The sequence below is a fragment of the Pseudophryne corroboree genome, chromosome 4, assembly GCF_028390025.1.
Source record: "Pseudophryne corroboree isolate aPseCor3 chromosome 4, aPseCor3.hap2, whole genome shotgun sequence".
NCBI classification, from domain to species: Eukaryota; Metazoa; Chordata; class Amphibia; order Anura; family Myobatrachidae; genus Pseudophryne; species Pseudophryne corroboree.
Window position 1 is genome coordinate 513,279,381 of NC_086447.1, and position 12,479 is coordinate 513,291,859.

The 12,479-nt window shown below is 37.9% G+C and overlaps 1 protein-coding gene across 1 annotated transcript in view; it reads right to left on the reverse strand.

Annotated features, from left to right (window-relative positions):
• MAN1A1 (mannosidase alpha class 1A member 1) overlaps positions 1-12,479 on the reverse strand; it is a 523,182-nt gene that overhangs the window by 48,443 nt on the left and 462,260 nt on the right. Inside the window, exons 9-10 of the mRNA XM_063917232.1 lie at positions 2,385-2,604; positions 205-377 (exon numbers count right to left, since the gene is read on the reverse strand). Coding sequence (XP_063773302.1) covers positions 205-377; positions 2,385-2,604 — 393 coding nt within the window. The remainder of the gene's footprint in view (positions 1-204; positions 378-2,384; positions 2,605-12,479) is intronic.

Genomic DNA, 12,479 nt, shown 5'->3' on the forward strand with positions numbered 1-12,479 from the left:
AAAATGGCATAAGTACCAATACAACAGAACAAATACCTTATTTTCTATTACTGTGTACAGTTAATGCAAACATTCACTCTTTGCAACTAATATATAGTGAGTACATTAGGAATGTACATTTTGAATGCACAATTTAAAATACTTGGGCAATATAAAACCATATACATAATAAATAAAATAAATAAAAAAACCACCACCACTTACCTCAACTGCTTCCCAACCCCACTTCCGGTATTTTGGGTCATGTGTAAATCTCCACATGTACAAATAGGTTTCGATCACCTCTGGTCGCAAGATGTAGTATTTTTCATTTTGTCTAGTAGCGATTGCTTCTACACCTCCATCAAACCTGAAAGCTTCTGGTCCCAGCTTTGTTGCTAATCAAAATCAGCAATTAAAAAAGAAAAAAAAATAATTGGTCTAAATTCAGTCTGTGACATGACAAGAGCGAACGACAATATGCACATACATATAAGAAAGCAGAGTAATAACTGGAGTTAAGTGCTGGGGTGCCACCTTCTTTGGAAAAACAAATTGCCCACATTACGGGGATATTCAATTATCTGCGGTAATTTACTGTGACTAATTCACCCTGCCAATATTTACTTGTCCCCAATGTCAACAGTTATCAGGGATTTTGTTTCAGATTGCCCCCAATAGCCAGACCTAGCAGAGAAAAAAAAAATCTGACATACAGTACAAACCCCCCCCCCAAAAAAAAACAAACAAAAAAAACAAAAACAAAACGGTTTTCACGGATTAAATTTTTTTGGGGTGAATTGAATATACCCCCTAATCTGTTATGATTCTACGTTATTAACTATATCAGCATATAAATATGTACTGATATGGCCAGTAAACCATAGCGTGGAGGTGACTTTAAATAAACTGGAAAAATTGTAATACAGAATGTGACAATATTTTTTTTTTTATATACCTGATATAATGGCAAAACCTTAAACCGCTTGACTGCTCTCATATGCAATCTCTACAGCTTACATTAGTAGATATACATTGTGCAATTGTCATTTTATGAATGTCCAAAGGGCACAATAAATATTAGTATTTTATTAATTCATACTCTCAAGCTATTTTACTGCGCTTAGTGTAGATGGTTTGATGTATTTATTAACTAAATGTTTATCCAAGCGGTACATGTCGTACTTCCTTCGTACTTCCTTCAGGAATAGCAAAAAAAGCCTTTTAGTGACCCAGGTCAATATAATCATTAAATATAAAATTATTAATTTTTACAACTTTGGACAACAAATACAGATATACACTTAGCATGCTTTTAACAGCAAACTAACACAACATAAAATATAAGACTTAAATCATTTCCTTGAAAAGAAATAATGGATGAAATAATGCTCTATCCGCTGTTTTTGGAGAGCTCACAACTGCATTAAGTTTCATTTATTAAGATGAAATGTGTGACGGAAAGTAACAATTTATCGTCTCTCATATACCGGCCAATTTTGTTTTAATTCAAATACATTTCATGAGAAACATGATATGCAAAATATTAAACTTGAGTTTTAACATTTCATAAGTATAATAGGAGATTAAAATAAAATTATGATTGATTAAATTATGCATAAAACAGCAAGTATACATGCATTAGTATATTAGTGACAGGCTTGCATATCGTCCAAACTCTAGATTTCATTTAAAAAGAGATTACACATAGGGGTATATTCAGTTAGTGCCGGTATTTTGGGCATGTTGAAAACCCAGCACTAATTCGACTGTCAGTATTCAATAGCAGGTGCTCTCGCTCGTTTAACACATTTTCGAAAATGCGGATTCTACTTTTTTACCCCGAATCTGCTTGGGTGAAAACGGACCCTAAAACGGGGAAAACGACCGCTAATTCGACAAAAGCCGTGTCGACATTTGCGACAAGGTCAAAATGTATGACCAGTTGAAAAAACAGAGCTTTCACTGAATAGGACGAATGCAAATTTGCACGAAAAACGGACGAAAATAAGTTTTTCGCCTAGTCGGATAATCCGACCTCAATTGAATATTGCCCTAAGCGTTCCAAAATAAGGGTTATGTCATAGGTGGTTCAGAGTCAAGGGCTATCTTTATACTTCTATGACTTCTGTTTAAGAATGTACTTGGGTCTGGGCTTAAGGTTGCGGCCAAACCACACATGCGGAGGCTTGTAGCTCCACAACAGCTGGAGAGCCACACCTTACATATAATTTCTTTAGTCTTGATTTAACAAATTGCATACTCTTGCTCTTTCACATATTGTTTTACTCTGAGGTAGAGGGTAAAAAAATTATAATAATTGTATCTGTTTGGAATAATTTCAGCGTTGGTGATATACAAATGGAAAGGTCACTTTTATGTGTACAATTCTTTGTAGAACTTACCTGTGCGATCATAGGATTCATGGCAGGTCCGGGCAATCTCCGCAGCCAGTTCTATATGGTGCCCAGTTTTATCACTTGGTGCTCCATCAGCCCCAAGAGCAAACATGCCGCCAGCAAAACATGTTAAATGTCCCATTTTATGCTCTAAGAGGCCGCCTTTCCATTCAGCTATGTACGTAAGGCCACTACTGGACTTACGGATCAAATGTGTCTCGATGGCCTGTAGAAAATAAAATTGATAAATGAACAATGTATTCAAGGATATGAAGGAATATAAAATCTAAGCTCTATTTAATGTGTGCGCTATATAAAATAACAAAAACATTTTAACCAGGCACAAATGAAAGGGCCACCTAACATAATACAACAAAATTGGTCAAAATATTTATAGCCATACATACTTGTTATATATAACCACACTCTTATGTCTACCCTTGCAGTACTGTATTTAGGGTTGGGGCGTTCCTGGCAGAAATCGACTAGCTAAAACTTTTACTCCACTGTGTCTTGATGTGCACTTCTTCTCCACAACATAATAAAGGGTCAATGAGTGAGCCCTAAGCCAGAAGCTCAAACCTGATGGTGAGTCTGGAGTAATTATCTGTGGAACTCTCATTGTTAAAATATGGGGGTGGGGAACCCTTCTCCTCTTGTTAGTGCCATCCTAGCCAACTAGTAGTTACAGCACTGAATCCTTGTTAGCTATCACTGTCAATTTATCAACCATTAACTCAGTGGTTCCCAAACGTTTTTGAATCACGGCACCCTAGAGTATCAGAATTATTTTCATGGCACCCCTGGGCCAAAGTTTTTTATTGAGAGATTTAGAATAAATATTAAAATAAGTAACTTGTGTTTATATGTCATCCTTAGGTTTAATTGTGTGGTGTGGGATAGGAATTGCTTCTGTTTGTCCACATATTTTATGATTGGCAGCCACCAGCGCTGGTTTTGCCAATTACATTGATCATAAATAATTTAAATTGGTCCTGGACCACCAATCCAAGGCACCCCTGCAAGTGTCCTGAGGGACCCCAGGGTGCCACGGCACACAGTTTGGGAACCACTGCATTAACTACTTTTACTTAAGTATTACTAGGTAAACAATATTTGCAGACTATTCCAACTACTTTTACTGAAGTATTACTAGCTAAAAAAACAATATATGCAGACTATTCCAACTTGCATTGTATGATTAAAACTTTAGAAAGCTGTGGACTACGCAAACTATGCAAATAACCTATAGTGAGAGTGTGGCTTACTGACCTTACATTTGTTAGATTTGATTAACACCTTTTGCTAAAGGTGTAGGGTTGCTGTGTGCGGGAGGGGGTTGTAATTAGGATGAACACGTGTCTGTAAACTTATTTATTCAGTATAGGTCAGGACGCCACTCCGTTAGGACGCTGCAGTGCCTATTATATGTAGTGGCTAGTTATAAAGTGGCAGCTAAAATCAATAGCAGTGTTATACCTGTGTTACACCGAAGGGAAACAGAAGGCAAACAAACCACAGAAGGACTACGTTACAACCACAAAACTCAGGATCATTGTGTAGCCTTTCTTCACCTCTACCATGAGATCTCCAGGACCAGGCTTACCACCTCTCCGGCTGAGAACGTCAAGACTGCCCCTGGGCCTAACCCTCAAGATGAGCAGGGAACTGTGGCGGGAGAGCACCAGGACCAGGCTCAGCAGGGACATCTCCATTGGTCCTGAGTGTGCTCCCCACATTCTCATACCCACCCGTACTATAATCTTAGCAAAATATTTTGTGTCATCTCTTCTAGGGGCAGACTATTCCACCCAGGGTAATCGTAAGCTGTGCGCCCAAGATGGCTACCGCACCTGGTACCTTGTGAGGGTGGAATACACAACCCTTGGAAGTTATTACCCAAAATGCCTATACCAATCATGCATTATGCTTCTGTGTGCTTAAGGTTTTCTTATATATCTGTGTGGCTTAATCTGTGTGGCTTATCTATTGCTGTATTACTTAAATCTTCTGTATTATGTGCATTGTTTTTGAAGTCTGTAAAGCGCCTTGAGTCCTGTTGGAGAAAGAGTGCTATATAAATCAAATTATTATTATTATTATTATAACTATTCCAAATGCAGAACATTCTAATTAATCTTATTCTGTGAACAAACAATTGTGGTTGATGTTCCCCTCCAACCAAATAGTTTCACAATCACTCTGCAGCACTGAGACTTGGACTAATGTACACAGATTCCATCTCAAAAGAGATTAATGGACATTTACTGATCGGAAATGCAGCTGCTGCAATGAGGCTTCAGTAATCTTTTTATCAGCTGACATTGAGAACAGCTAAGTGCTTCTCCTGCACAGTAATAGTATTAGGTCAAGAGCAAAGTTCTCCAATAGTTTCATCCCCATTGAGTTTGTGCTGGAACTAGTTATAAGACAAGTGCTGTATGTTGGAATTCTTATTGGCCAATATATTACATGCTAGTACTTCATGTAGTGTTTTTTTTTTCTACATTCTATTTATTTTCGCTACGTATAATAAAGAAAAATATGGCAGTAAATACATAATTGCGATTGATTAAACAAAAAGCACTATTGCTTAATTATTGCACATTATTAAGCACACACAATAAACACCAATTATATACATAGCCAGTTAATTATTGTGACTAATGTACTTGTTTGAAGATTATGCAGCTTCCATTTATAATATATGCTGGAGATTGTTCGCTTGCAATAAAGCTTTAGCACATGACAGGACACTAATATAATCAGTGATATCTCCATTACATTAAATAATCACAGAACAGTAGACTCTTTACATAAATGCAAATGATATAAAAAAAAAAAAAAAGGTTTGCTACAAGAGGACCATACTGAAACTTGGAATACGCATCAGTGTTATGCTAATAATTCACCATTACACTAAAGCCTGAATTTCTGGCACCAGCTTTGACAAATTAAGCCATCAAAAACACAATGCAATCAAATATTTATGTTTTGCATATCAAGCGGTTCCAGACAATACACTAAAACAGATCAGCATTACCTGAGGCACCACGGCTTTCTTTATGTCATGATTAATGGACGCATGGTGGACACAGACTTTAGAGCATACTGATGAGGCACTGTCATTACAGAAAACGCTAGTGCCAAGAATCATGACTGCTTAATGAACACATACAGAGTGTGTGGCGAAGATATAAACCCATTACCTTGCAAATAATAGTAGCAATTTATCCTGCGTGTTGAATCCGCTCACTTCATAAAAATGGAGTTATGTGAAAAGGAAGGAATGGCTTCTTAGAATGGATGGATTAACACTCCAAAGCATGGATGATACACTAGCTTGTTTAGATTTAAACCAATCATACACTTGATTAGGCAACAAAACCATATTACTTTGCGGTTATCATTGCAAAATATGTTGTTTTTTTTGTAATGAAGCATCAGGGATCAATCAATATTTATTAAGCCTACAGTTGTATCACTGCTTAGTTTCCAGTATATTACTGAACTGAGCTACCAGGAAAAAAACAAAATAGTAAGGGCATAAAAGCGGAGAGCAATGCTTCCCAAATGGCTGGATGCAAGGTTAGTAATTACAGATAGTTAAACAATACTGGAAGTCAGGGAACTGTATCCAATAGAGTTCCCAGCATTTCCCACAAGACCTTGGTAAATACTGTAGTCATCTTTGATGAAAACCACACATTCAACGCAAAACTATACAAAGAAAGAAAACTAGTTCATGTTAAATTCATTCACCTTGGCAAGAGATCACTCAGGAAATGTGTGACTTTTTGTTTCTTCCTGGAGTATTGAGATGTTAATTCATTTTAGATTATTAAAATAGCCAGCATGTAGAGCTGGATTAAGCCTTGGGTGTGTGTGTGTGTGTGTGTGTGAGAGTGCATTTAAGCGAGGGGGACCTGGGGGAAAGGGGTATATTTTGGATTGCGCATACCTCCCTAAATGACCCATTCCAGGAGAGGCAATATGCTATCTACCTGTACTTCCCTCTTAATATATGATTGGCATCACCTGTGTTGCACTATTTAATTGATAAGAAAGGTATTTCAACAGAGATGATTACAATCATAAATTAAGAGGGAAGTCCAGGTAGGGAGCATTTTGTCCTTCTTGGAATGGGTCACGTTGGGAGGTATGGATTGTGCATATTAAATATAAACCAATGGTGAATATTATTTAAACTAGTAGTTTAATAATGCCTGAGTACGACGTATAGCTCCAGCTAACTGAAACACAACTATTTTATAACGTTTTCCTGTAGTGGAACAAAGACTACCTTAAAATACATACAGAAAAATAAAATCTATAATTTATCTGGTCACATACAAGAATAGCAGCAGTCTCTGTACTACTTACACACTGGGATAGGACTCAGGAGGACTGTGTGTGCGTGTCTCTCTCTCTCTCTAGACCCTAATGGTCTCATTAGATAACAAGTTATACAGGACCCTGACACCCAGGTAGGGAGGAGAAGCTGGGATCCCTGGGTCAAATACAGCTCTCTCCCCTCCTACTATCTCCTCTCTGGTAGGAAACTTCATCGGCATCTCATGAAACCTGATACTCCTGTGTCTTTGCCTGCACTGCATACCGTCCTGCTCACTTTCTGGCAGCCTGGTTCTGCTGCTGCACAAGAGGTAGAGCTAGATGACGTTAGTGTGCTTTAGCTGGGGGGCCCCTGGGTACATGGCTACAGTATGCCCTCTAACACCTCCCCCCCACCCCCCCCCCCCATTAATCTGGCAATACCAGCATGTGAAGAGATCATGTGCACAAAGAAAATTGTGATATGTTTTCAGGGTATCAAAAAAATAGGCCTATATAACACGCTATTGAATTGTGCCAGGAATGAGTGCCTGGAGCTATAAAATTAGCCATGGATTTCTGCTCACATCCTCCAACTAGTGCTGAGATGCAAGTTGTGGGTTTGCCGCCCCCACTAACAGCATCGCACCCAGCACTTTAGTCAAAGAATGCTGTTTACCACACCTTAACAGGACTGTTGAGGGACAGTAAACTAAATTTCCCTACTTAAGTGCTAGGAGCGATGCAGCTAATTGAATAGCTCTGGGCACTCGTTCCTGGTGCTATTTAAAAGTTAGTTCATTGAATTCCCCCCTATGAATGTTGTGTGACTATACGCTGCAGCATACATCCAAAGTCACTCTAAAGGCATTTACATAGATATTCCAAAAACGGTTTTGTTTTTCTCATTCTTACAATATACTAATAAAAAGACAATAGGACTGTGGTTGCAATATGCTGTAGAGATCCAGTAGGTGCTTTACAGATTTTATCACCACGTGTTCTACAATGCAGGCTAATAATGTTGGACATTCGACATAAAACTGCAAAAATAAAAATGAAAAGTTTCTTTTTTCCCCCAAACACTGGACTGAAATAGGAATGAGCAGTCAGGAGCTTATGTACCAGGGAAGATGTGCATCAGTACTGGCATCAATAGAAATTACTTTCTAAATGTAGGTGCCAACAGTAATTTGTTAGGTGTGTTGGCTACCAGGCTCCTGGGATATGCCCAGACAGGACTAAAATAAAATAAAATAAAAAAGTACTTAGTCTGGCAGCAACCTGCACTCTTAGGAGCTCCTCTGGCTAAACAAAAATCTGTTGTGTTAGTTGTTGCTTAAGAAAACAAGCCAGTATTCAATCCTTTTCTATATTAAATTGCCCATTGCATGGAAACATCCTGCTAATTTTTAATTTTATATATTACAGGCCATAGATAAGGCTAAGGTTTGCAAATATACATAGAAATTGTGATGTGCAAAATACTGGTAAGTTAATGTTAGTGTGTCTGTTTGAGTGGCACACAATTTAGACTAGGCTTCACTATGGCAGAGACTGAAGTGAACAACTAAGGCTGGGTACATACTTATCCGGTGGATCAGGCACCCGACCCATCCATCGATTTTTAAGATCTTTGCATAAACAATTTTATACATACACATTTACCAATATGCCGGCCGATATGTCTGGAATCAAATCCATTTGAATATTCTTGCTTGTGACATTGTATTCAATGGATGCTGTGGCCGACCTATCGCAGGGTCGTTATTACACAAAGCCAGATGTATCGATCACAGCTGTGCTGCAGGGCTGACTTGCCTTGATGCGTCTGTCAACTACAGTACGTCGTTCACAGACGTATCGGTTGTACATACCCCACCAATGCGCTAGCGATATATCATTAATCAATCAAACAACCAATATATTGAAATATGTGTACCAATCTTAAAAACTCTGCAAGGCACTGGAGTAATATTTGGCACCATATTAAGGATAATGAAAATAATGCTTAGATGACCATATATAGAAAAATAAACCACGTTAAAAGCTACATAAACACCTTTAAAATGTGTACTTTATGGAGATCTTGAGGTTGGTAACCATACTTTTTCTAGAGTAAATGCTAAAAAAAACAAAAACAGGTTACTGGATTGGGTTAATTGTAGGCAAGTAAGCAGTACCTACAATAGTCTGTATTACAGTGTGGAACATTACTTACGGGAAAGATAACCTGTGGGAACTCACAAGGGCCAACTTAAAGGTCTAATAACGTTTGTTCTTGCAGGAGAAACAGATCTCCCACCTACCAAACGTCAGAGAAAATGAGCTAAGAAAGTTGTAGAGGGAGATAAGTAGACAGTCTTTATGTGCAATAATTGTACACGAACAACAGAGTTATAGCATTAATGAAAGCCTATAATGAAGAACTCCAGCATTCTGCAGGCAGAAAATACTTTATTTCCTCTTTATTGCAGTGGGAATTTATTGGTTTATGGCTGTGTCTATCAACTCCACAGCAATGAGCAAAAAATAGTACAACTATCACATATCCCAATGAGAGAGGGCCATTTTATTAGCCTTTGTTTATAAAAGTGTTTTTTTTTTTTTTTTATAGCAAATGTAGAAACTAGACTTTTAAAAGGACAGCTATTCTTGGAAGAAGTAATAGACATATGAATGCACATTTATATAAAGCAAAAAGTTCCCCCCTAATCAACCTCTGCACTACACAACTTAAAAGTAAGGTTTTGGGAAACTATGAACAGTTGCAGAAAGTCAGAATCTAGCTAGTCATCTGTTAACCTGCAAATAAAATGAATTCTCTATTAAAAATGGATCAGTGTCAGAACCAATTTTGTTTTACTGTGCAACAGCACATAATCTACAAACCTGTTTTTTTTAGATATATTGACTAGGGATAGATTACCTTTGTTCTCATTCTTCATCTCCTGCAACTCGATGAGCAATATGCATTGATGAAGGGGCAGCTAAATTAATCAACAATTTATACAATGATATGTAAATAAGTAGAGACACATTTAAATAGTGGGCACAGCTGCTGCCCAATTAAGGGGTGTGTAATTGTCAAAATGGATGTGGCCAAGCATAGAGGCATGACTCGCACATTACAGTCAATCAAATTACTTCTTCCTCCATTATTACTGTCCCATCAGAGAGGGGTAACATCTCTTGGAGGTCTCAATACCTACTTTTGGAAAGAGTGGGTGGGAAGCTGACCTACCACAATAAATGGGAGAAAGACTTCTCTCAAGCCTTGACTGAAGAGGATTGGGACAGCATCTTCAAAACTTGTTTCAACATTTCTAAATGTGTCAATCACTCCGAGATGTACTATAAATTACTTCAAAGGGCATACTTCACTCCAGAGCAGCAACATAAGATAGGTCTTTCACCTTTACCCGGGAAGCATGTCCCAGGAAGATAGGTATCTAATGGGATATATACTGATAGCAACCAAGGCTTCTATTGGCCAGATGTGGAAATCTTCTGTAATTCCTAGTATTACGGTTATCACAAATAAAATTTATAACCATTAGCAAAAAGGGATTTATCATCTTTTGTTTCAGCTAGTCACAAATGGTTCTGATGGGGAGATTTCAGAGAAGGAATGGGACATTCTACCATATAAAGCACTCTTACAGATCTTAGTATTTGGAATTCTCCTATTTCTGTCCATTAAGATGCTTCCTCTGAACTGAGTTAGTCTATGTGATTTTGTTACCTTATTTATCATATGTGACATTGATTGTTTCTCAGCGGGTTTCAGCCCTCTGATGAAAAACCTTTTTGGCGACTTCCACACAATTTCTTTATTCTGCATTCTCTGTTGTCTATTTGTTTTTTTCTGTCTTTTTGCAATTTTTTTCTGTATGTTTGTTGAAACTTAAATGCCAATAAACATTATTTTTTAAAAAAACAACAAAAAACCAACAATTCTTCAAAGAAGAAGCATTGACATACCCCCCAACTGAACTCAAATCTGAACAAAGTCCTGATAATGGGGAATGTGGGCTGTACTGCCTAAATCAGAAAGGCTGAGAGGTATACAATAACCTGTCCACTAGAATTCGAGTGAGTGAGGACCAGAATGAAGGTAAGGGACAAGTCAGACTTCTGCATAATGTATAGAGTTGGGCCCCATATTACTGTCATTTTGCAAGGCTCCTGAGAAGAATATAAATAAAGTATAAGTTATGTCCAACTTGCTAAAAAATAATACCATATGATTACTTTGAAAGCAGACAATGAAGCCTGTGATTTGACCAAATTTCAATACTACAGATACAGTATGACAAACGTAACCAAGAAGCTACTGAAATACAAACATATCACACACAAGCAAAAATGCACTATGAATAAAAATACCATGAAACCCATCAGATCCTATTTTCAGTCCATCAATAAAAGACAGAATGAACATTAAAAAGCAAAACCATCTAAAAGAATGTGTGGAATACTGGTGAGAACGACATCATCTGAAATGATTACTTCAGCGTGTTTGCCATTTCAGACACAGGACTGCAAAAGGTAGTTATTTTAAAACAAGTCAAGCGCATAAACTAATCATAGATCACAAATACAGCTTCTCAGATGTCTGTATAGTGAATAAATGTTAAATAACAAAGTTTAAGAGCTGCTCAAAACACACAAGCCAGTACTTTCAAACCTGAATAAAAACAAAACACTGATATACAGCGTTCATTCCACATAGAATATTATGAGAATTATGAGAAGGCAAGCTCAGGGAGGACAGAACCTCCCATGGAGGCAAGCTCATCTATGGCGATGAGCAATGTGGTACTTTCATAGGCTACATTCTGTTCCATTATGACCGGGGATTAAAATGTGCTGTTATATAACATTCCTAGACCTGTTGCTGGCATTAAAAAGGCAATGCAAGTGCAATATTTAAATGCAAGTACAAAACATGTGTCCGCATGTTAAAATAAAGCACATTCTATCACACTATAGCAGGGCCGAAACTAGGATTTCTGTCACCCGGGGCAAGGTAGTCATTTGACACCCCTTCCCCCCCCCCCCGCAAAAAATAAATAAAATTATTTTACAATAAATAAATAAAAATAATAAAAAATAAATAAATAAATAAATGAATAAAAATATTATTATATATATATATATATATATATATATATATATATATATATATCTCTTTCAGAACTTTTTAACCTGAAAAACTGCCTTTTCTAACATAAATTTCATATCCAGGAAAAAGTGTCCCCATTTTACACATTGCGGCAGGAAAAAGTGTCCCCATTTTACACATTGCGGCAGGAAAAAGTGTCCCCATTTTACACATTGCGGCAGGCACGTGTCCCCATTTTACACAGTAAGCTGGCAAGTGTCCCCATTTTACACAGTACGCTGGCAAGTGTCCCCATTTTACACATTGCGGCAGGCACAGGTCCCCATTTTACACAGTACGCAGGCACAGGTCCCCATTTTACACAGTACGCTGGCAAGTGTCCCCATTTTACACAGTACGCTGGCAAGTGTCCCCATTTTACACAGTACGCTGGCACAGGTCCCCATTTTACACAGTACGCTGGCACAGGTCCCCATTTTACACAGTACGCTGGCACAGGTCCCCATTTTACACAGTACGCTGGCACAGGTCCCCATTTTACACATTACGCTGGCACAGGTCCCCATTTTACACAGTACGCAGGCACAGGTCCCCATTTTACACAGTACGCTGGCACAGGTCCCCATTTTAAACAGTACGCT